The sequence below is a fragment of the Oxyura jamaicensis genome, chromosome 4 (genome assembly GCF_011077185.1).
Source record: "Oxyura jamaicensis isolate SHBP4307 breed ruddy duck chromosome 4, BPBGC_Ojam_1.0, whole genome shotgun sequence".
Classification (NCBI taxonomy): Eukaryota; Metazoa; Chordata; class Aves; order Anseriformes; family Anatidae; genus Oxyura; species Oxyura jamaicensis.
The window spans coordinates 38,042,964-38,069,895 of NC_048896.1; the positions used below are offsets into that span (position 1 = coordinate 38,042,964).

Consider the following 26,932-nt stretch of genomic DNA (forward strand, 5'->3'; position numbering starts at 1 on the left):
AGAAGGACTTAGTCTTCACCATATATATCCTGTAAATTCAGCAGAAACTAGTGCCAACAAAGGAAATGTAACACTTCTGGATTTAGAATCACATACACATGCATGACATTCTTTGCATTTAACCCTTTACTGCTAGCCACTTTCCTAAGTGAAACTTTAGCTTGAGTGAAGTTTGTTTCACAACAGCTTAACATTATAAAAGGTTTGTCTTTCGACTTAATGCAAGTCAGTTCCCCATGACAGGAGCCAACAGTATGCTCTTTCTACTGAGAGTTTACATTCTCAAATTTTTTAGACTGAGTTCCCCCTCTTTCCTGTAACAGTTTGGAGATCTCATTGCCCTCCCTTTACACACATAAATGAATATCCACACTTCTGCATATACTAAATCCCCACCTGACCATTAAATGGCCCCCAATTCCAGCCTAACTCTGTCCCTATTCTCCCGTCCAACAAATATCCAGCAAACCTATCCTTGTCCCCATCATGCTAGTTCTATGAAACTCGCACCGCACTTTCACTAGACTGTATTCGTCATTGTCTGATCAGCTGCCTCTGTTGCCAAAACTGCTGCAAACCTCTAGCTAAGCCAACTCCTGCATCTTCCATCTATGGTGATGCTTCTCAATTCTAATAAAATATTTTTAAATACTTGTCTTAAATACATGAAAGAAAGCACCATAACAGGAAAGCCGAACCACTGTCCTTAAACTCACAGCAGTGTATTTGTATTAGAGCAAATGTTTTACTCTTCTGCTGCTAGTCTGGGGTTGTGATGAGCCCTGGCTACCTAGCTACCAATGCTGCAAAGCACAGAACTGACAATGAAAGATGATTTTTAATTAATTTCTGAAGAAGTATGTAACATAATCACTTTGGAGATCCTTACTACATGGTATCGAGAATCTGTTCACTGCTGAATGAGAGAAATGACAGTGTGTTTGAAAGAGCACTGTGACAAAGCATTCCTCTTTGAAGCAAAACTGACTCACAGAGCATTGTTTTGCAGTCCTATTTTCCTGTTTTCCTTCTGCGCCCTCTTATTGCACACTTCTTCTTCCCTCTTGTCCACGCCCCCCGCCCCACCAACACAACAGGAACTATCAGCTCCAGCAATTTCCATCACTATTATTCCACCAGGGAATCAGTGCACAGTAAGTCAAGATAGGTCAAGCATCCTTGGAAAAACACAAGTTTATAACAAACATTTCTAAGCTAATGATGCGCAAATGGTACCTTTAGAAAATTAGTTCAATCTTTGCATTCAGTAATGTTTCAAAACTCACCTCATCAGTAACATTTTCATAACAGCAGCTGTATAATTTAGAGTCTTTCGATAAAACCACAGCTGTTATACCTCACTAGCTGGAGAAGTACTTGAATGTAATGAATTGAAACTAACTGTAAACATCCTTGAGAAAAACAACCACAACAAAGAACCCCACACCAGGTAACAAACAATTGTATTGTTCCCCCTTCCTTCCTCCTTAGAGTTTACATTCGGGGGATATCTACTATTTGAGGTCTACTGCAAAATCGAAACAGTTACAACTGTATCCAAATACAATTTATTTCAGTTGTTCATTTTAAACAATATTAAGCGGACAAAAATGCAAGTACAGCATTGAATTGCATAAGTATAAAGAAAACTGCTACAAAAACAATAGCACAAGGGAGCTGACATTAGTAGGATTTTATCCCACGTTTTCATCTCAGTGCCTAGTTACATCCCATTACCTCTGCATCTCAGTCCCATATCTGAAAAATAACACCTCAACAACAACTTCCAATCAATACCAAAATGGCAAACTCTTTTAAAAAAATGCTAGGACAGTAGGTAGGCACCTTGCTAAGAACAGTAACACCACTCTATTAGCCACATGGATCATCTCAGTGGTTCTATTGGGATCTATTTTGATTGAGAATGAATGAAGTTAATTTCCCTCAAGTTGAGTCAGCCTAGGAGTGATGGCAGGCAGTAAGCAATCCCCTGTCTTTATCATAATGAATGAGCCTTCTTTGATTCTGGTTTTCCTAGTTTCTCCTGCATCCCATGGGAGGAAACAGCTGGGTGGGAGTTTGGCTATTAGCCAAGGCTAATAGCCCAAACCCCCAAATCCAAAAGACTAAAGCAGGTGCCAAAGTCTGCTAGCTGCTTCCAGTGAGTTGGAGCTGATAGATTTTGTTTGAATGCAGTGTAATGGTATTTATTTTTGTACACTACAGCTCAAATACAGCTTCTCTGATCTTTGAATGCATTGGCACTGAAGGTTTAAGGAAATGGAAAGCAGATATAACATTTTTATCAACAACAACAACAGATACAAAACACTGGAATTAGATCTGATAAGGGTAGTCACAATTTTAGTTACATTTTGTTGGCGAGATTTTTGTCTTCCCTGCTGAATGCAAACCATAACCAGTCTGCAGAAATGTTTTTTTTCTAGACTGCTTTAGTACAATTCAATTTAAAGCTTTAGATCAGGTTATTTGTAATTATTTACACTTCCATTCCCCCCTGTTTGAGTTCCAAAATGGTAAATTACTAATGCATATTAAAAACTATTATCTTGGAATTTTCTTTACAGTGTCTAAAAATATCGATCAGTGTCAGAGTTTAAGTATAGATTTTAAATTTACACGTGGCTCTAATGATAACCTAGTTTTGACTACTACATAATACAACCCTAACATACTGGGTCAATTACAGGATACATTCTCTGTACAGCGATGACCAATTACATCTCTTCAAGAAACAAAGAAGCTGTTGTGGTCTTGGGTATGGGATCAGTAGTTTTCTCCTCATGAAAGTACTCAGTGTGATCAAGCCACATCCTAGGCTTCTCTGACAAGTAAATACACTGAACCTCAAGTCTCACTGCCAGGAAGATCCCTTAGGATGTTTGGAACTGCTTTTGGTATTTGAACATTTACTGAAAGAATTGATAAAATGATTAATAATCCATGATTGTTTCATCATGGCCATGGAAAAACAAGTTTTTGTTGTTGTTGTTTTTGTTTTTACATGTTCTTTTTGTCCCGTCTTCTTTCTTTCAACTTATTTCAAGTTAATTATAATTTGCACTTAATTTATTTTACAGTGACCATCAGAAAAGGTTCATACTTCCTTCTAAAGGAATTCTTTATTGTTACTATGTTCAGATATAGTTTTGGCAAGACTATAGTCAAACCTTGTCTTCTATGTAAGCCAAACATTGCTTTACAACCAAAGTAAATAAACAGGTTAATAAAAATAAGTCAATGGAAAGCAATAGCAGAGGGATTTTAGATCAGATTTCAGCTTTGCAGCTGATAAAATATAAAGTCCATGTCTCACCAGTCATATATAGATGATTTCAAGCTAGACAGTGAGACTTAGTAACATATCGCTATGAATGCAGGCTGCTGAGCTGAAAAAAAAAAAAAAAAAAACTTAATCAACTATCATACTAGAGAGAGCATACCATGAAGAAATGGTACTTTTTTTATTACATAGCCCTGAAGATTGTTCCTTAGCAATTTGACTTGCTTTTCAAACTCTTCCTTGACCTAAGCGCCTTAACAGCTCTCAATAAAACCACTGACAAAACTGTCACCAATAATTTTCAAGTACTGAAAATATGATTATAAGCATACAGTTCCCAAAGAAACTAGCCATACCATTTAAAAGTACTAAATGGTTAGAAATGCCTTTTCTGCTCAAGTGAAGCATTTAAAAGTAATAATTTATATTATTTTAACAAAAGACTGATAAGTATAAAAATTAGTCCAATTTAAGGCTGAAAGCCCAGGTTTCTCTTTCTACTCTGGTGCTTAGCAGACTTTTCTAGGGAGTTTAAATCTACCTTGTAGGCTTGAGGAATAGTTTTCCATTTTATGTATGACCCTGATTCATGCATGGTTTGATTATTATACAGAAAAGGGTTTCACCACCCTATAAAGAGCTAGCTTTAGAAAGATTAAAACAGAGATGCTACTGTTGTATACCGTGCTGAAATCAGTTTTCCCTTTCTGTTAAGTATAGCATGCTTGCACTCAACCAGCACAGTCTTTCAGCATTTAGCTGGTTTTCTGTCTTCCACTTCCCACCTGCAGCTGCTGAGGCAAAAGCCAGCAGCCATTCCCAGAGCACATGCAGCAAGGTCAAGTTGAGATTTAAAGGGCTAAAATGCTTCACAGGAGTCCAGACTTCATTGGCTTTGTAGATCTCCTTCTTTTATTTAGGCAGTTCCTTATTTCCTATTTCAGATGCTGATGCATATACTCTAGATGTCATACACAAAAATAATTTTGTCACACTTATCCCAGTTGAATAAATGTCTTGCCATTTGAACGGTACTCTATGAAAAGAAATGTAATGAATAACTGAGATCTTGGTTCCACCCAACCCAGGACTGCATTAAATAAGGGATGACTAGCCTAGACCACAGGGGCTTGCTTGTGTCAGCACATTAGCCATTTATTGAGGTACAACTATATCAGTGTTTATAAGTTTGTTACATGTTACTAGGAGGGACTGCAAGCTTTGTATATAGGGTCAAAAAGTAAGTTACTTAAATCTTTGGCAACATTTCAAGTTAATCAGTAGCCAGGCAATTTAATTACTCAAAGGTACAACTACAAAGTATAACTTCCTATGGGCACCTTGCACTTATTAAGAATCACTTCCCTCAACTATTTTAACAGCATCCAGATACAAAGACCTGGAATTTGCTGATCAGAGTGCTCATTAATCATTTTAGTGACTGCAAGCAGAGAACAAAGACAAGCAACCCACCAAAGATTATTAACATATGGTATACAGAGAAAAGAAACAATTTACGTAAATCACCAAGTCATTTAATCCAACAAACATTGTGGAATTTGAGCTATACTTCAGCTGAAGTATAAAATCTGTGCTTAGTAAGCATATAATTATAGGAAACTGTTCAAAACATATCCTATAACATTAACCTTGAAGCTTTGCAATTAGTCACAGACTGCTTTATGTTCAGTCTTTATTTATTAAGACAATGGTAAACCTACTTCTGCAATATTTATTTATTTATTTTAACTAGTAAAACTGTTTGGGGAATAATATAATTATATAAATAATCACACCACTTCCTCCTCCCCCATATACCCTCCCCCACACGCAATAGCTACACTGGAAAAACTAACCTAAGTCTAAGATCCATCATTCTGAATACTTGAGAGCATTTAGTAAGTAGCCACTGTTACTGGCAATCGTATTCTTTTGTTAGGTTGTTTCTCTTGTACTTGAGAAGATTAAAAAGAAAGAATTGGAAGTCATAAGCAGTATAAGGTAAAACACACACCCACACCCACACACCCTACTTAATAAATTATAAAAATTGTAAAAATTGTTTAAAATAAATTTGAGTGAAAAAAATCCAAACCTAAATGTGATTATTGAAAGGAAGCTAGTAACAGTGATGACAAATTTCCCATAGAATCAACTTCGCTCTTATTATCAACAGAAAACTGTAAGTTTGTTATCTCTTTGCTGACCTTGCAAAAATACTCTTGCCATCAGCCCTATCTGGTACAGTGATGTCACACCCATTCAAAGCCCAAATTCCTAGAGTAATTAACTCTTTCCAACCTTATTTTCATCACTCTCCTTTATTCCCTCGTTTTGAGACACACTATCTTCAATAAGTAAGTGCAGAATTATTGCTATAAAATCTCACAACACCTTGAACAACCTTTTCAAGCCTAAAATAATCTTGCTGCACTTGTAGTGTTTGAACAAAGAAACCCTGTGCTCCTTTCCAAACTTGGCTTTTTTTTTTTTTTTTTTTTTTCCCCTGAGCAAGGAAATTAAGTTTTTAGCTCACTGTAGCTATTGCTGAGTTATGCTTTAAAAAGTCAAAATTATTTGAGAGAAATATTGGAAAACAATTATAAAAGGAGTGAGATGAGTTTTGAGGCCACCTCCTCTGTCAGTCTTACAATTTAATAATTAATCTCCCATAATACCACTGAAACATACACATGGATTATGTATGTTGCCAGGAAGTAGCAAATTCATTTAAAAAAAAAAAAGAAAAAAAAAGGAAAAAAAAAAACTCTTTGGACTTCAGTCTGCTGGTAAAGCTATTAACAGTTGGTAAATACTGTCTCTGAAATTAAACATAGTTTAATCACGACTTTTTGCATTGAGTTAATTTAACATATTCATCAACAAACAGATTTGGAGTTACAGGTGCATATTAACAACCATAAAATCAGAGCCTTTATGCATTTCAACTACATCTTGCTACTCAAACCTAAAATTTAATGGAGAGATTTTAAAAGTTATTACAGCTAATTAAGAATACATGACTTCAAAGAAAATACTGGAGCAAGTTTCCATGTTGGCTATCGCCTTGACATCAAACTTGCTCTTGTGTAATTCAACTATTTTTACTAAGATAGATACCAGTGTCTGTTTTGGTGCAATTATAGCATGTACATCATGACAGCTTTGGTTGAGAACAACTTAGTAACATGACGAAGTATTGAACTCTTTTTGATATTTAATAAATTCTCCAAACAGTAAAGTATATAGTAGAAGGAAGAGTAAAGTTTAGTCCTACAAGATTTTTTTTTTTTTTTCAAACCATGAGAACTGTTGTTTATAATTTTCTGAAAAATTATACTGGCGTGTTCCGTATTAAAGAGGAAATTAAAATGTCTAGTTAAAAGCATTTATTGTATGAAGAAGTGCCTTTTGGGAAAGTAGTTTCCAAATAACCCTATGGGATGCCAGAAAATGGAACAGAAGTACTAGTTTCCTATGTGGTCTCTCTTACTATAACAACCATGGAAACAAAACATTAAAGGGTGGGTTTTGATCTCAATTATCGTGGTGCATCTAAGACTATATTTACACAAATGAGACCACCCACTGGACCTGAATGTGCAAGACCATAAAATATTGCCAGCACAAATCAGAACTTTTTGATACTTAGATGTAGCTCAGATTTCCATGACAACACTTTATTAGTAATTGACACCGTCACAAACAACAACAAAAGCACAGAGGGGGTAAGAAGACACACATAATATAGCTTGTTAACTTTAATTAAATTGAAATATTAATTAATAAAATATAAATGATCTGTAAAGGTCACAATGTTTTATGCTGCTAATATTATGTTTTAAAACATAGAAACGTGAAAAATAATATTTACTTAAATGACTTACACAGAAAGGATATGACACTAACTGACTGACTGTTATGGACAAAATCCAGTCCTTTAAAATTTTGAAAATATGGGTTACAGAAGGGCAAAATTCACCTTCTGAACCTCTATCCATGGACACTTATTAATTTTATCTATATGGTTTATTTATTTCATTTTTTGTTTTTCACTAAATCAAATCACAAGGATTTCCTTAAGAAAGCTCTTCAGCTGCAAAAGATGGCTGGTCTTGCTTTGTCAACTGTGGAAGTGGAAATCAAATTTTAAAATTACAGTCTTCTACATTTTTAAATGTAGGCGAGTTCAAGAATGTGTCTCCTTAAGAAAGGAACAAACAGAACTATCTTTCTATTGGTAAAAATACAAATAGCTTTTGAACAACTTGCAAAGGAAGATTTGAAAATGAGATTTGGCAGAGGCTTTTCAATCATTTATCACAGAACTAACACTGGAAGCAGAAGCTTATCTTCTGAAGGAACCAAGGCAAGAACTATGAGTAGCATGCTGGTAGTAACACCATACGTTCTAACACTATCAATAATCAATCATTCTAATTAATTTTTTTTGAGATGCTTTCATCCAATTCCAATATTGTGAGTATATGGATAAATGAGGCACAAATTATCATGTTGAGATATTTCAGGGTTTTAGGCAGCCTACAAATAACCTTCTTGGAATTTTCTTTGACTACTCATTTAAATCTTTCAAATGAAAGCAAAGTTCAGGCAACAATATAACAATCCTGTGAGATATAATCCTCCTCATTATCTTCTCCCCATTGACGTTAAGAAGGGGTTGGGGATAATATATGAATTTACAAAATTACCTAGGAAATTGTTCAAAGGACACTAAGAACACTACTGTTATTACACCATTACAGGCTATTGTTTGAGGGCAGTACCTATCTATACAACCAACTCCCAAAATATCTGTTTCTGAGTGAGTTATTTCTGAGTGAGTTATTTCTGAGTGATTTATACAAAGCTGTTGCTCTTTCTTTCTTCTTTTTCTTGTAATTGCATGTTATTTTCTGTATTTACAAGACAGAATACAACCATGACAAGCCTGAAATGCCTTTGACCTACAGATTTAAAAGGAACTGATTTTGCAACCGGACCATATGTAAAGTCCTCCACGCAACACTCATGACAGAGATGATTACAAACTGCTGTCAAATGTCTTGGTTCAAAATTTGGAGAGAAATTCTTTAGCTCACTTAGCTTGTGACTGACTCCTGTGAATTTTTTTAGCTAAAATAAATTATAATCACTCCAGTTTTGATCTTTTATTTTCATTATTCAAAAAATCAAGCCATTTTGTTGATACGGGCACTACTTCTGAATGAATAAACATCTCTTAATAGAAAAGCAATACTAATGTAGCAGTGTTTTTAGATATACAAACTTCATTACAGTTATCCTACTCAGAGAGCCTGTCATGGAAAGACTCATACCTCTGCAAGCCATTATGCTGTGGTATATGCGGTGGTACTATGCAAGTGGCTCATAACACTGTCTCACCAAAAACTCTTCCCTGGCCAGAATTGTAATTTCCTACATTCCATCTCAAAATGGAGTTATATAAAAATCAGTTATACAGTAACTATGTCTCCATCACCATGTCTGCGACATGGTATGGTAAAGGTGAATAATGGAAAGAAAGTATCAGTTTCTTTTAAATTCCCACTTCATTACATAGATCATACAGAGTATGACCTGAAGGCTTTATGTGGTTCCAGGACAGAAAGAGGGAGGGGAAGGACTGCTGAACTGCTAGTTTGCTCCCCCTTTTGCTCTTCCCAGCTCAGTTTTCTAAAGATATAACAGAATATTAATTTTAAAAGCCCTAACACCATCATCTAACATTTTAAAAGAAGTGATCTCTACATAAGTGCTTGCAAATAGTAATAAAAAACTATCTATAACACATATTTTCCATCTTTTTAAATGTTAAATCTTTAAAAATTGTATAGTGACTGTGAAGATGTTATTAATAATTTCACAGATATAAACTTGTTTTCCCAGGCTCAAAAATAAAAAAAAAAAAAAAGGAAAAAAAGTATGTCTATATAAACTTTTGGCTACTCATATAATCCTCTCTAGTTGCAGAAGTAGTTTAACAAACATTTGGGTTAGTTCTGTTCACATATTCAATAAAGGTGAAGGAAAAAAATCTCTTCTACAGTCAATATAATGAAATGCTTTATTTTCTCTGCACGTGATGGACAAATAGTTGGGCACATAATCATTGTTACACACGCATTGAGCTGCAGGACATGAATGAACAATAATGGAGCATGTCATTTATTGTCAAGCTAAAGTAGCAAGAAAAATAATTTCAGTGTTTGGGGTTTTTATTTGACTGTAAATCACATTTGTGTGTAATGTAGTAGTGCTTGTTTTATTTGAGTTCTAAACTATTAGCTCAATTGGGATTAAAAACCACACGTAGTTAAACAACAAAGATTTCCTTTGTCAAAATGAAGTGTATACTATTGTGTGGTCACTGCCCCTTCATTTCCTCACTGAGTAATTCTCCAGCGTTATCGGAAACCCATGGAAGTTGTTTGCAGCTGTACCCATTTCCTATTTCACTTCACTCAGTCTCCAAATCAAATACACACACATGAGATACTGCTTTAAAGGTACAAACAGTGTAAATTGTTATAAACATGTGAGGCAGATGATTTCCCCATGAGCTACTATAATTTCATAAATTCAAAGCTGTAATGTTTACTAGACACTAACTAATAAGCAGAGAGCAAGATCCATAGACTACGTGCTACCAAATCTTTTATCCCCATTTGATAGAACAAACTTTTTATATTAAAAAAGCATTATATGATAGGATTGTATATGCAAAAATGTTTTTAACTCAGCTTGAAGGTTGTTGTTAACTTCATAATGTATATTTGAGGTGTGGTATAATTTAGGAAACAAACAGCCACAATTGTAAACTACTGCAGAATCACTTTAGTGTAAGTACTTTCAAAAATTTTAGATACTAAAAAAGAACATAAAAAGAAAATGTGATCAGAAGTTGAATCAAATAATAGTAAATCCTATACAAAACACTAATCTTGAGTTTTAGGCACTCAGCTTGGAAATTCCAGAGTCAAGACTGCAAAGTCATCTGAAGTTGACTTTCTGGTAAGTGTGTGTTAAGATACACAGACTCAGGCCTCGTTCAGAGCACAGGACATAGTGTGTTCCAAAATGGGTAATTACGCAATGTTTCTGTTGGAATTCCTGGATAAGGGAGGCCTTATCTAAATGGTCTAACTCTTACACCACCAGATTACTAATTACAAAGGAATGACCATGGAATTCTCATAATACTACTTGAAGTGCTTCATAAATATGAATGCCTTCACAACACTCCAGTGCAATTAGGTAGTGCAATTATTCCTATTTTATACCTGCAAAACTGAAGTACTGGGTAGTGAGCACTCAAAAATAATTTTGTTAATTTCCTACTCAGGTTATGCATCCCAGTCTCATTTTTGAATCTATGCACCAACTCTCGTATCAAGGCATGAAGCTATGCTTTTGCACTCAGCATTTCTGCATGTCTGACTCAAAATTCTTATATGAAGCAACATCAAGTAGCTCCCTGCCTCATTTGCTATTATTGTTTTCAATTTCTGAACTGAGAGATGGTTTCTGGAGAAAATGTTATTTACTACCCAACCCTGATTCTTTCCCCAAGCCAAATCTAGTCAGTACAATAAATGTAGTAGAAGTCCTAGGGGAGTGGAAGTAAGCAAATCAATTTGGCAAAAAAAAAAACCCTCCAAACCTTATTTCACAGGATGAGAAATTATTTCTGGGCTGAATACATGGACAAGGTAATCAAAAAGAGTGTGCAAGGGTCTTCCTTCATCCTATATATATGGATATCTGATTAGGATCCAATCTTTTGTTCAGTAATACTAAGGAGAGCTGGAACTCTTTTAGCTTTGCAAATGGAGTCTTTGCCATTCCATTGTATATCCTGCCACTTACGAGAAAGCAGTACAGGCTTCTTTCAGATACCTCATCTCAGCAATCTTTGACACACTATTTAGATGAAGCCTTTATCACTGAGAAGTAGCTATCTTTTAAAATAATGACATGGCAAAACAATACTGTCTGTGTGAAAATGATAAGAGTAAGGCCTACAGTTCAGTTAGCTGCCTTTGTTTGGAGAGTTCAGTTTCATAGCTCTAGCTCTGCAGCAATTAAGGATGTTTTTAGCTCTTACATATCCATGCTTTGTGTTTGAATTTGTTGAACTATTGTTTGTCAGTTAAAGCTGAATACCCTTCTTCAAGTTTGCAATCACAGAATCCTACAATGGTTTGGGTTGGAAGGGACCTGAAAATCCACTCAGTCCCAACCACCTGCCATGGGCAGGGACACCTCCCACCAGACCAGGCTGCCCAAAGCCCCATCCAATCTGGTCTTGAACACCTCCAGGAATGGGGTATCCACAGCTTCTCTGGGCAGCCTGTGCCAGTGCCTCACCACTCTCTGAGAAAATAATTTCTTCCCAATATCTAATCCAAATCTCCCCTCTTTTAGTTTAAAGCTATTCCCCCATGTCCTATCACTATACTCCCAGACAAAGCGTCCCTCTCCAGCTTTCCTGTAGGCACCCTTTAGGTACTGAAAGGCTGCTATAAGGTCTCACCAGACTCCCAGTCTTCTCTCCCAGCAGAAGAACTCCAGCCCCTTTATCATCCTTGTTGCCCTCCTCTAGACTCATTCAAATATGTCCATGTCCTTCTTATATTGGTCTCACAGGTGCAGAGCGGAGGGGCACTTGCCCTGCTGGCCACGCTGCTTTTGATGCAGCCCAGGATACAGTTGGCTTTTGGGGCTGCAAGCACACATTGATGGCTCAAGTTAAGCTTCCCATCAACCAATATCCCCAGTACTTCTCATCTGGGCTGCTCTCAATCCATTCTTCACCCAGCCTGTATTTGTCCTTGGGACTGCCTCACAAGGAAGAATAAAAATAAAACTACAAAACACAAGAAGCAAGGACAGAACAAGAATTCCATTCCAGTCCACTATGATGTCACACTGAGGAACTATAAGTATACATTTTACAATGGGGAGCTGGCTTGCCTACTACCATTACAATTCCTGCCAGGTACAACAGCAAAAATCATCTAATTCATGCTCCTCTCATTTCTCAAATAGAAATGAAATTACATGCTTTGATTGAAAGCTCTTAGTAAAATGAATACAATAACTCTCTTGAATTGGCATTAATAGATCCATTTCTGAATGATTAATCCAATATAGACTAGCAACTACATAATTCATAAACAGCTTATAAATATACACTTGTATACAATATTATCAGCTATTATTTGTAGATGCCATACTAAATACCTGTTCCACTTTCTAAGAACTACTGCATGTTAACCATCATGCTTCAAACATTCTTCATCAAAAGCAATAAAGCAAATCAAGATATTATAATATGAAGGAATAATAGATGGAACAAAAGCATAAATTTGTCCAGTGCAATTGTGCTCATGTCAAAATAAAAATATTCAATGCTTGCATTGAATATTTTACAAAAACCATGGATGTGATTCACTGCATATAGCCGAAATGCTATAAAGTATGATCTCTGTTTTCCAGACCACTAAGAGACTCGTCTACAAAACAAAGTAAGGTTTATCAGAGGAACCAATACAGATTTTTAAGTAGTTTTTTGAAGAAAAGAGTTTCCAATAACAAGTTTTTAACATCCACATCTAACACAAAAAAATATGCAGATGTAAAATACATACTACATAAGCATTCCGTTTAGTCTGAAGTCAACATACTACCCCTGACAGAATTTGCATATATTAATGAATAAATTGATAATAAAACACCCGCTGAGCTGACAGACTCAAATTAAGGATGTTACACATTTTCCTCTGCTTACTTTGGGTATGTGAGTACAGTTCTTCAAAAAAGTAGAAGATGAACAGACATGTTTATTAAAGTAAGAGATCTTGTTGTAGGAGAGGAAGATTTCATTGAGATGTAAAATATTTTATTCCCACAAGAGACTGAAATTGAATCAACAGCTTAAGTGAAACAGCTTATTACTCATTCCCTAACACAAACATTTTTTCCTCAATTTGTTGCTTTCTCAGACAAAACGTACCCAAATGTATCCAAAAGATACCACCTGTACTTGTAGGTAGGTAGGATGGATAGTCATCAAACTTTACCTGTGCACAAGGAACCTAAGAACTCTTAAAGGCGTTTGCCATTTGAATGGTGTAGTATCTGAAATTTACCTATAGCAGCAGATTATGAATAAAACAGCTAGGAAAAAGACATGTTTTCTGATGAGCACTCTGGCAGCTTATTTATGTTCCTTATAAGATATTTACTGTCATATAAGCAGAACAGTACTATGATAGAACTCTCTATCACTAAAAATGAAACTTAGCAACTAAAGAGTATTTCAATAATTAAGTTTCAAAATCTTTGACCTTCTTAGAAGGCAATTACAAAATGTAAAAAGAAAAAAACCCTACAAGCAGATGAGCCACACCCACAGTAAATAAAATATTACTATTTTTTTTCTGCTACGTATAATAGAAAAGACACAGACTGAGTTCTGAAGCACAAAAAAACAGAAAATGTTTACTCTGACATAATCCTTTGCTTTAGAAAATTACGTGAATGTTGTTAAAAGCACAAATCTTTCCTGACCCTCAGCACAATAGCTCCAGTTATAAGTGGTAAGATAAAGCACAGTAGTCCCAGGATGTGTTCTGAATAGCTATCAATTTCTGCTAATTCTAACTCCTTCCCAATACCTTTCATAGTTAATTATAAGCTATTTTGCAAGAAGTTAAGTAGATATAAAGTACTTACTTGGACTTTACATAGTTTCATAGAATAGTCTGGATTGGAAGTGATTCTGAGATATTATCCACTCCCAACTCTCTAACAAGAGCAGGGACAGGTTTCCCAAAGCCCCATCCAGACTGACTTGGAACACTTCCAGTGATGGGGCATCCACAGCTTCTCTGCACAACCTGCTTCAGTGCCTCACCATGAAAAAATGTCCTTCTTATATCCAGTCTAAATCTACGCTCTTGTAGACATACTCATCTACAGTTCTGTTCAGGTTGACTATGAAAGTTGTGCAATTAGTTTTTGCTCTAACTCTTTCCTGGAAGTAATGTTATGGCAACTATTTTTATTACACTTAGCTAGTTTACATGTAAAGCAGCTTTTTTTTTCCCCTCCATAAGATGGGAACTCCCAAAGGCAATTGTATTTCATTTACCTTAACCAAAGGCTAAGTGTATCTGAAAAGATTATAAATATCATGCAATGTACTGTGTCATATATCCTGTTCCAAAGAGTGAAATAGCATTTCTGCATGCAAAGAAAAACTTAGCAATGCTTCTTTTCAAGGAAGTTATTTCATAACTTAAAAAAAATAAAAATATTTTAAAGTGTCAATGAAGATCTATTGGAAACTCAGAAACTGATCACTATAAGAAGCATGCAGATAGCACTTCAGCTAGTAGCACTTTCTTTCCAGCAGATCAGCTAAATTGATACTTCTTGTCATAAAAATAATCTTTCTGTGACAGACGCACTATCCCCTACAAAGGTCCATGTCAGTTTCTCCACCTAAAAAAATCATGCTTATTGCACAAATACACACGTGCATCCTATTTTAGAGGCAATAAATTCTAGAAATAAACTAGCTACATGCAAGAGAACAGACAGCAGTACTTTACTTGGCATAAGTTGCATGTAGGTTATTGCTATTTATAACCTATATTACTATAATGTCTGGGAGTTGTAGCCACAGACCATGATACAACAGTGTTTAATTCTACAAAAAGACAGAAAAAGATGGATCCTTGACCTAGAGAGGAGACAATAACATAGTATCAGCTGAAATGTATTTTTAGCTCTCACCACATATTTTAAGAACCCAAACACTTGTCTTTGCTTTACTTGGACTAAATGCCATTACTAAATGCCAGTCCTTTGCTGCAGAGCCAACCAAAGTAACCAACGTAACAGATGCTTAACTTTCACTCTGTCACGTTCAATGTTACAATGGCCTACAGTTAAAAGCTTGATTCATATTCCAGACCTATCTCCTTTTTGGCTGGAAGGGAAACCTGGGGCCCTGCAAAGGTTTCTTTTCCTCTGACAAATACCTTACAGTGTGACAGCCTGACAAGGTCCAACAAGGGTAACACATTTGCAGAAGCAAACATGACAGGATTTGATCTCACTAATTCTGGTCAAATGTACTCTTCAGCGGAGTCCTGTTTTAATTGACTGAAGGGTATAAAATACACTGTGTTATAAACTACAACAATAACTGAAATCTTTTAAAGTGATCTTTAAGCTCCTTAACATTGCAGTCCTATTGAAAGAGCTTTCACTCCTAATAAGACCTATCCAGGTTAAACAGATCTGATTTTTAGTAGACAGAAGAGAGACTTAAAAAGTAACAAATGTGATAACCTCAAAACTCACCTTGATCACTATGTTACTGTCTACTAGAGATTCAGTTTCAAACTGAACATGTAGAAAAAAGAAAGAATACTGTCCACTAGATGACATGAAATCTAGTGTCCTATATAGTATGGAAGACTTTGTATGAGGGCTAGCTATTTAATGTTCATTGAACTTACTTGAATGTACTCTGGGAACACAACAGAAATCAGCAAGTTTTTTCCTCTGCCCACCTCTTCCCTTTCCCTCCTCTTGCAGTTATTATCTTTGTCTATCTAGCATTATAACTGTAGCAGTAGTAGACACCAAGGAATTTACCCATCTCTGCTATTCTAACCACCTTCAAAGACAACATTTCCCCCTCTGCTGAATGTAAATCAGAGGGAGACTTTTTTATTTGCAGTGCTTGTATTGTACAATCTAATGACTTAATTATTTCCATTTGTTTTTCCCCTTTAATGCAGAGCTGAGCAGTACTCCAGACTGCAATACTTACTTCTACAGTATGTTTGCCACAATAAAGGCAGGTAAGAAACTCTCTTGACAGAAAATCTTTATTAGCTTTCTATTAAGTGTTCTTTATCACTTCAACATCTTGTGTGTGGGCTCCTTCAAGCTCTCTTTCTAACATAAATGAGATCACCAGTAAGCTACTGATGTGGAAAACTACAAACTCTGTCTGAAGATAAGTCACAGTCTCTTCCTACACTGATTTTTCTACATGTAAAATAAGAATAAAGATGTTTCTTCAACTCCAAACTTATGTGAGGCAGGCATGCAATTGTCCTTTACATACACAAAGTTTAGAAAATGCTACACAAGGGAAGGCAGAGAGGACTTGGAAAGGGCTGGAACAAAGAGGAAGAGAAAATGCAGTATAGAAGATATAAGGACAGCACACAAAAGGAGATCAGCCAATTATATACAGTAAAGAGTAAATGTAGGTAGAATTCATGTTCACTTGCAGTTTGAGCACCAAAGCCAGTCAAATTCTTTCCAGGTAACTCACAGGTATTTTTTTCTGCTCCCCCCCCTTTTTTTTAATTAGTATCACTGATTGAGACAACAAGAAATATCAAAGCAGCAGGCAAATGCTAAATTCCAAAAACAGAGCAAAGGGAGGATTAAGAATATAAAGAATGACCACAAAAGTTTTCCTTTTGAATTGTGTGTGAGCAGAGAAAGAAAAACACAGTTACTGCACCCGGTTTAGATGACTGGTTTTGAATATTTCTTGTTTTATTTCGTAGGTTGCCTTTGTTGTAAACCTGCATTTCTGTAAACACAGCAGATATAGGCCTTACCAATACTAAGAGACATTCTCTTGCTCTAGCTATTTCATATGTGCCTGTTGGCAGCGTCTCACAAGTAGACAGTACACATTAAGAAATTATTGTCAGAAATAACCCAAATAACACACCTGTGTTTGCAGTCAGAGCTTTGCTGACACTGCAATTGCAGCTCATGCAGCATGCAAGTCTTTCATACCCTAAGCTGAAACAACTATGAAACAGAATGAAGGCTATAGTGTTAACACAACCTTCAAAACACTTTTCACTGTTTTTTTTTTTTTTTTTTTTTTCTCCCTCCTCCAAATCCCCTTGAAATTCCGTCCATCAGTGAGCAAAGAGCTAAATGAATAACAAGGTTTCTGGTTTCTATCATGCCTTTCTACTTACTAGGTTTGTTACAGTTTAAAATCACCATCTATACGTCTATAGCATCTCTATTCTAAAAATCTCTGGATTCTGAGAAATTTGAGTGAATCAGAAAAGTCTTTTGTAATTTGTACTATGGAAAGGTACCTAAATGCAACATATGAAAAGCTGAACCCAGCTACCTCTTTTTTTATATATCAGGGAAGATTTGCATAAATAACATCTAGATTTGCATAAATAACATCTATTTTCTCAGCATTCATTCACAAGGGAGGGAGAGCAACATTTATGTTGTTTTTAAACTCACTCTGCAGCTTCATTTTAAATCAATGATTTGTTTGCTGTCTCTCTGTCCTACATATATTTCAGTATTTGTAATTTACAGATACTAAAAGGCGAGCTGTTTCTTGTATTTGCAGTTTCCTGTTAAACCCTCAGTAAGTTTTTCTGAAGTTTTCCAATCAAGCACTGAATTGACACTTTCTTTTCACTACACATCAGCCACACATATAGATTACCTTCCAGATTTTGTATCTTGTACAGTGGCAACAGTTACACATACAACCCCTTGCATTGTCTTGGCTAACTCTAGCTGGTGGACAAGATGAGGGGGGCGGGCATTGGCTAAAAAACTATGAATGAAAATTTGAAGAGAGAGACCGCTAAAAACAGTTTGGATGAAGCTAAGCTAAAAGATGTATTCTTAAGAGCACATTTACAGTACTACAGATGCAAATGGACACTGGCTAGTCTAAAGCTAAGTAACTCTGAAGTAAACCTTCCCAAAATGTGCAGGGTGCGGATGCCAAGTACTTTGAATGAACAGTTTCACTCAGATAGTCTTCTACAGGTTTGTAAACATTACTGATATTGACAGAGACCAAGGTACCCATTTATAACAACTGTGAAGCATGGTTACGATATTAAACCAGATATGTTGATTTTGTCCATTTTATGTATTTATGCAAATAAATTGATTCACTCACATTTAAAATAAAACATTGTGTTGTACTTACCAGTTTTGGGGTTTATCGAAAAGAATCCCTGTGGATTTCCACTTGTAATCTTGTAGGTTAACTTTTCACTTGAGCTAGAATCTGGATCAAATGCCTCAATCTGAATGACAGATACATCTTTAGGTGAATTTTCCATGACCTCTGGGTAATAAACTGGTTTTGTTGTCTGAGGAGCATTGTCATTAACATCACCAACTTCTATGTAGATTTCGATGAAAGATGATAAAGGCACAACACCTTGGTCTGTTGCATAAACAGTCAACCAGTAATGTGAAGTAGTCTCACGATCCAGGTAATCAGCTGTCTCTATAATACCTGTATAACAGGAAAAAAGGACATTGAATGATCAATAAATATACAGAAGTATGTAGAAACAGAGCAACCAACAAGCTTAGAAAATGAGAAAAAAATCAACAAGTTCAGGATAACTGACATTGATTCTACAAGCTGTGTTAATATATACACAAAAGCATTAAAGCTAACCTGAAAACACCAAAACCAAAATCAATGAAACAGTTTTCAACAATTACGTGTTCCATATATTAAAACAATATATTAACTTCCTTTCCATTGTCTTTTGAGATTTATTAGATCAATTAACACTATTGAAAAAAAACTATTTTGCCTAAAGGATTAAATATAATGAATAATATGCAATTCTGGGGGGCGTGAATGACCCTCTTTATTAATATATTGAATTTTATAGTATATTAAACTATCTGATTTGGATACCAGACTCTTGATCTGTTTACTGTTACATATATTAATATACTTAAATGTAAAACATTCTTAACTACATGCCCAAATAATTTAACTGAATTTTCTTAATGTGCATAAATATTTAGGCTCACACAGAAATCTCACAGAAAAGGAAAACAAAGTTAGACCTGAAGGCAACCTTTGTAGCATTATGACCAACCACTGGTTGCCATTACTTTGATAACAGAAAGCAACGCCTAGCTCATTTGAGCACCCATAAAACAAATTAGCATTTAAGGAACAGCTAGACAACTCACAAACCTCACACAGCAGTTTGTCTGAACCAGAACTAAATAAATAATGAGGGGCCCAAATTTTTGTCCACTGTGAAGGAAATACAGACCTATTTTTACAAGCACCTCAGTCTACAATCTACAGTCATAAAATGCATATGTTGTACATCAAAAAATTGCGACATGGCATAACTTATTTGTCAGGGGATGAATGTCAAGCAGATTCACAGAGTTACTGCACCATAAAACTGCACTTTTATTTTCTTGATCCAGTTGCTCTTACTGGCTGTCTTATTCAAGACATTTTCTAGATAGAACTTAAAATGAAGCTAAATACATTCCAGAGGAAGGGATAGGCCAACACCTTGCAGCCACTCCTGTGGTAATCTTGAAAGGCTCTGACATGGCTCTTATTTTTCCTTATGCTGGTAAGAAAAAAATGTTATTATATGCTATAATATTATGCCTAATCTAATTTGGAGTGGAGTTCAGATGAGCCAAAATATCACCATGGGTCCCAGTTCTGGGCTTTAGATATATTCACATGATATGACTATGCATGGTGTGGCCCTTGTCCTGAGCCCAGCAACTCACATAACATGCATACTGTCAGTTAAATAGCACTTGGATGAACTATGCCACCATGCTTTCACAAGAAATCCTACAAAAAATTAGTAACTGTAGATATGATTTCCTTCACATATCTCAGATATTTATTTTTCAAATATTTGGGCTAAACAAACTTAGATAAATATTGAGGAATTACTCATTTACTCATTACTTTCTTTGCTTTTTGGGAGAACGTATGAAGAGTTGATGGTGACCATCTTATATTTTAAGATGTCAGTAAGACTTCAGGAGGGCTGGTGGAAGTAGCATCTAATACCTAAACCTGCAAAATGCCCATATATAGCATTTTAAGCAACACAGTATCCCAGAACTACCACCAGGTGTCAGTATGGAAATTGGCTGTATACAGTCTCAGGCTACTGGGATGAAAAGAAGGGGCAGGTAACAGGCTGCTATTTTATATATATATATGCATTACATACAATATATACAAGTTTTCCTGAAAGCTAACTGGTGGCTTTATAAATTCCTTCTTTGCAGAGGAACATCATCAGAAACCAAGTCAAGGTGGTCACTTTTCAGGACACTGGCATTTTACAATGCATCTCTTTAGCTCAGTATTTATTTGCATTGTTTAATTTTAGTTTGTTATTAAAAAATCCTATAAAGACTCTGATTTGTGCTGTGGCTAATTGCACCATTTCTCATTTTAATATAAAGAGTGATTTTAAATAGGATACCATGAATTTGCTCTCTTAAAAATGGAGAACTAGTCTTGAGCACAGTTACCTGGATTCTATTTTTGTAACTTGCTTGTTACACCTTTTGCATTTCTCTGCTTCAGCCAGGAGTCTTGCCCAGGAGTAAATAAATGTGTTAATTCTTGTGGCCTCATTTCTAAACCTAAATGCTGGATGTGGCATGCAAGCACTTCATCTTCAGTCTGGGTAGATTCCGTGCATGCCTCAGAAAATTTTGTAAAACATTCATGTCCTCCCAAACACAAGCCTAGCCTGTTGTAATTCCCTCTTCGCAGGGCTTCCAGCAATGCTGCTCTGTTGCTTGCGGTCTGTGCAGAGCACAGTGGTCACGCTTACGTGCTGAACTGAGCAACCATTATCATTTTATACCTGCCCTGCATTCCTAACAGTAACTACATCAGAAGTGGCAGATTAGTTTTAAGATAGCCTTGCCTGATATTAAAGAAACAGAGAAAGAGACTCTCTCAGTAGTGGAGCTCTCCCGCAGTCTGCTCACCTGGCATTTACAGATTCTACCACCTTAATTATCAAAGCCTCCCTCTCAAGGAAAGGAAGACTGAACCATTTATGCTTTTGTGAACTGCCATTTCTCAAGTGTCCATTCTCTAATATCACATACTCTAGAAGGGGAAAGGGGAGAAAAAAGTACCACACCAAACCAAAAACAGTATTTCAGAAAGAAATATGTAGAAGCATTACTAGGATACAGGGATAGTGACTAATTTTACAGTAGAGAAAATGGGCAACTTTATTTTCGATTCATTTTTCATTTCAAATTAGTTCGGCCTATCTGGCATTACTGCTGCGTATTTGACACTGACTTTTGCAGAAATGACCAATGAAAGGGCTGTAATCTGTCTGATTACCTGACTACTCAACAAGTCATACAACACAGATTTCCGTCCAACAGGGTAGCTCTGGTTTTCAGAATTTCTCAATTTTTCTACAGGGTCACTGATACTCTGTGTGCATTAGCAAAAATAACACAAAATGTTATTCACTAAAAACTACTCTTCCATTTTTCTCACCCAATGCACACTGAATTGCTGGATGAATATTTTCTCTCTGTGCTCTGATGTTTATAACCACAAATGGAAGTATAAAGTAGCTAGAAAGAACATGTTATGAGCATTCAGATACACAAAAAAGCCTACATAACTGTTTGCATTTTATTGTTATTAACAGATTCATTCCTAAACAAACACTTCCTAGAGACAAAGGTTACTTAAAAAAAATAAAAATTCTCCACCCATCCCACTTAAGAGTTTAAAATAGATGGAATAGGCAGGCATGCATGTAAATTGGAAAATGTATTAGATGGACATCACACATGATAAGTGGATTACTTTTACAATATTAAAATGAAGACCAAAAATAACATTCCTCTGGTATAAAAGCCATTTAAAAGGAGACCTGAGTATATAGAGCAAAAATTTCCTTTCATTGCTTGCATGTTGAGGGGGTGGGGGAGCTCACCACACCTTGTTCTTCTTCATTACTCAGAGCTCGGAGAGCAGATAGAGAAAGCATGACTGGTCTATTAACGTGACTCAACCTTCTCCACATTGCTGCCACCCAACAATAAAATGGAGCAGATACTGATCCGATACACAAGCCTGGGCTGAGGATGGGAGGGGTGGGGGGAAGCACTGACTACCAAAGCCTGAATTCTTCTGGTCCTGCCTCAGCACTTTTGTCAGAAAACACCATCAGCAGAACTTGGATTTTTTCCCCTCTAATATTACTGCACAATCTGACCTCACACCAGTCATTTCAGCAGATAATGATGGGAAATCAGATGTCAAAGAAGTAATAAACCAATCCAAGCAAGAGTTAATTTGTTTTAATCTTACAATCAGCTAGATCCATTAAGTATCAGCAAGATGTTAATCAGTATCATCAATTTCAGCAGCAAGTTTTGGCTTCTTAGAAGTATTTTTGTCTTTTTCTTCCAGTGGTGTAAATCTCATTTAGGGAGTACAGCTTAAGTGCTTCTGTTATATTTTCAATGTGTTAAAGGCTCTATCTCCAACTCTTCCCTCATTCAAAAAAAATCTTTCGTCAGCAAATGTCCTATTCTCTATGCTGAGAGCAAATCAGAAAATTTAACTTTTACAAACCATTTGCTTTTTATGTAGCAAGACAAGTAGATAAATCTTCCACAGAGCCCCACCAGAGAATCTTTAGCATGCATGATAATCCCAAAGACCTGTAAATATTATTGTTCATAAAATATGTTGAAATTAGTATCCCAAAAACATTTTCACTTGGCTGGACATGCAGTCTTTAAGCTTTTCAGGTGGTTAGGATAAAAATCAATTCATATTCATCAGTTGCTAACTGCCAGAGGGGAGTACAAAAGAGCTCTGATGAAATGTTTCTCAGTCATCTGCAAGATGACAGCAGAGTTTTACAATCTTTGTGAGTCTGAAATTTTGGACTAGATATTGCTACTGTTTGATGCAACTGGACTTTTCTGTTGATTTTATTATAAGAAGGAAAAAGTCCCAAGTGAATACTATACTACAGAAATAAGACAGCATTCAGTATGGAGGAACAGGCTGGTTTAAGAATACAGCAAATGGGGAAAAATTAGAACATTAACCCCACTCTTGCCAAGAACCAACATCACTTCTTACTTTAATCCCATAACCCAAATCACTAAAACCAAAGTCACTCTTAAAACAAAAATAAACATATAAATCCATCTCAAATCTGACAGTCTTACCTATGCCAATTCTATCTGATTAACAAACGCTCAAACTATAATACCCCCAATTCCCAGGGATGATCCTCCTTAAGTGTACTTATCCATGAGAACTCTCATTAACAATATTAATGATTCTGTAATGGAAATCAAAACCTGCAATCATTTCTCAGCAAAGCATGAAAACGCAGTTTAGTAGAACTTGCCCTGGGAGCAACATTTGAACCAAACTAAGAGAAATCCCTGGCCTGGAACATGATTCTTGAAATCTGATTACAAACTTAATTAATCTAAATTCTAATAAGCTGGACAAATCAAAAAGCTTCTTCAGCTGCCTAAAAGCCAGCTCTGAGGGGAAAAGGCAATATTTTAAGAACGGCAGGAACACAGGTTTTGATCAAATATACCGTCAATGAACAGCCAATCCCAATTAAAGACTTAAAAAAGAGTAGATTAAGCATGTTATTACCAACAGCACGCTGTCCCTCAGTGGCACGAGCCTGCATTTGCACCAACACAGACTGTAACTTTGGCTTGAGTTCTGACCAAAGAGTAAGTCACTTACTCTTGTAAGCCATCACTAAAGTCTATACAATCTTTTCAATTAGAAATAGAATTAGGGGTGGTATTCAGCTTATTACCTACTGCCATTTACTACCTGCATTTCTCTTACCACTACATAGGCTGCACATATTTTCTAGAAAGTTACCAATATTTATAAAATTAGTTATGTGGACACGGGTCCAAAGAACCCCATCTCTCAAAAGTCTGCAATTTTTCTGGTCAAACTGCTGCTTTAAGTTTTGTGGAACTTCATTTAGTCATTTTAGAACAATGAAATAATCACATCAGAGTCCTTGATTAGTGGTTTGGTGTGGTTGTTGTAATTTTTTGTTTCTCTTTAAAGTAAAATCTTACTAAATATTACAACATTATCATGCTTTGTCTTCTAAAAATAAGAAATTTTTACCATCTTTTTCCCTGAGCTGTATAAATACAGAGGCTATAACAGATCTGATAGGATGAGAAAAAAAAATAAAAAATAAAAATAAAGAGCATCCAAGCATCCAGAACAGAAGACATAGTGCTTATCTGCTTCTCTGCAGTCCCCAGAGGAGTCAAAGAACATCCATACTCTTTCGTCCTCCTTTTCCCCTTAACTAATTTCTAGAGGCACAGTCAAACCAGGACAGTAGGCAAGTGCAACCCTGTGTATTATGTATGTTGTTGTTTTTTCCTCCACTTTATGCAAAGTGCTTTTGGGGGAAGCAAAGGGGAAGAGGGGAATTAAAATTTATTAAGTTATGGTGCACAAAATAAAAGAGACTACAGCAGACTGGGGCATACTACTAACAAGTACTATACCTGTCTGTAGTACCTGGTATAAATCGTGATTCTATAACTAATTATCACCAGTGAAATATCTCAGATCCTTTCCACTTTTAAAACAATTTAAAAAATCCTCTAGTCAATTTATCTGTATTTCTGCTGGGCCAGACAATCTCTGGCCACCACTATAGTCCAATACTGAAAATGCCATGAAGAAGTATCTAAGTATGGCCATATGTCCAGCCAAGTAGTCCTATGTGCCATATAGAGTGCACCAAAAAGAAAAAGCTTTGCAACATGGAACATACTGAATTTCCAAGGGAAAAAAAAAAAAAAAAAAAAAAGGAAAAAAGAAAAAAGAAAACCTTACTTTCCCTGTGGCTGCTGTGCTACTGTAACTCAGGTCTCTACAGAGCACTGTGTGAGGAACAACTGAGCCTTAAGCCTACAGTTCCTTTACAGCAGCATCCAATGCCAACAAAATTTAATATTATTTGATCAGCCAAATAATAACCACTTAACAAAACCAAAACAAACACAGCAGCACAATAAAACATTGGTCTTTATACTACACAAACCAACTGTCCTTAAGTACTGAAGATTTCAATTATGTCCTGTCACAGAGACAAGGAACTAGTCAGCACTTAAAATGTCAGTTGAAAAGACCAAAATCTCCATCCTGTGAACTTGAAACAATCTCCTTCTGAAGAAGGAGATTCTTTTTGCAGAAGTGAAATGTCAGCTTGTCCCCTGTATAAACAGGGCAGCGTGCCAAAAAAGGCTCTGCACTCTAACTTGTGAAATACTAAAGACCTGCGGCTGGCAGCACGAACTTCGACAAATGATATACAACCCCTCTCTTATAAGAGAAGTAGTATTTTGATAAATAAACTGAACTGGAAAAGTGCTAGTCTTCTTTACCTGTATCACACGTGCACTCGGAACAGGAAGCATCACCTGTTTATGCTTCTATGGAACAAAGTGCAAGAGCCACCGATAGAAATATGGTTTGAACTTCGTAGTAATTTAAAAACTTATCACTGACAAGGCAAGCTACTCACATATCAGATGTAAGAAGTCTGATTCACACAACAGACTAAACTGTATTGTTTCAGAATATAAATAATCCTTGGCTACAGCCCTGAAGGAGAGGAAGAGCAGCAGCTACTGCTTGCCTTTCAATCACACATAAATGGGAGGTGTTCGCTGCTCTTCTCTCCCCTCTTCTCCAGGAGCATCTCATTAGGCACAAGTAGGAAGGCTGCAGCCTAGCAACAAGCCATCAATATTGCATTTTGCATAACTCATGAAGAATTCAAATTACTTGTTTGCAAACATCCAAGGAATATGAATATGCATCACTAAGAATTCAATTTAGTTTGAAACAGTTGCATTGTTTCTTTTTAACAATCCAATGATTCTTTGATATTGCCTGAGTATAGTTAAACCTTAAGTTAACACATTCTGATTTCTTTTTTCAATAACTTGGTGCCTTTACCTTTTGTGTGTATCCTGGAGAACTGTTTTCCAAAAATAATATTAAAAACAAAACCTTCACCCTCCAGAAAAACAACTACCTTTGAAAAATTCTGCAGCAGGTTATGTTCACAGGCTATAGAGTTAGGATTATTACTTGCAGCCCAAAAGACTTTAAATAATGTCATCTATCATGTCATCAATATTTCTTTTAACATTTACAGCTTGTCACGTTTAGATTTTACGTAATTATTTATTTAGACACTCAGTAGGTTTCTATACAGTGGTTGCATCCCAATTTTTTCTTTGAAAAAATATATTTCTTACATATGTTGTTGAAGATAAGTAATGAAAAATCAGATTTTATCATTTCTGCTTCAGTGAACTCAGAAAATCTCTCTCAGGAGTAGCTAGGGAATAAAAACAGTAAAAATAAGCTGAAATTAATACACTGGAATCACAAGTCTTTTGTCACCCTTTATAAAAGCAGATAGCCAGAAAATTGAATGAAACTTCTGTATTTATAGCTCTTTGACATAGAAAGCTGGATACCTTTCATGTCATCTTGTGTACTACCAGCTGAAAAATCATGCTCAGACAGTACTGTTAAAAGGAAAGCAACTCTAGTTACTGTTTCAAGGACAAATGGCTCATTTTCTAACATAAATCACTGCTTAGAAAGTTTCAAATAACTTCTCACTAGCAGTATTAGCAAGCTGATGTAACTGTAATGAATTCACA

At 35.9% G+C, this 26,932-nt stretch overlaps 1 protein-coding gene across 6 annotated transcripts in view; it reads right to left on the reverse strand.

Moving 5' to 3' along the window:
• FAT1 (FAT atypical cadherin 1) overlaps positions 1-26,932 on the reverse strand; it is a 113,285-nt gene that overhangs the window by 53,882 nt on the left and 32,471 nt on the right. For 5 of the 6 annotated variants that reach the window (XR_004750988.1, XM_035326410.1, XM_035326411.1 and 2 more), the window contains exon 3: positions 18,357-18,671. Coding sequence is in view for 5 of the 6 variants with exons in the window: in XM_035326410.1 (XP_035182301.1) it covers positions 18,357-18,671 (315 nt within the window). In the remaining variant the exon portion in view is untranslated. Of the gene's footprint in view, positions 1-1,553; positions 2,934-18,356; positions 18,672-26,932 lie in introns of those variants that run through there. The other variant, XM_035326414.1, reaches the window with a different exon arrangement.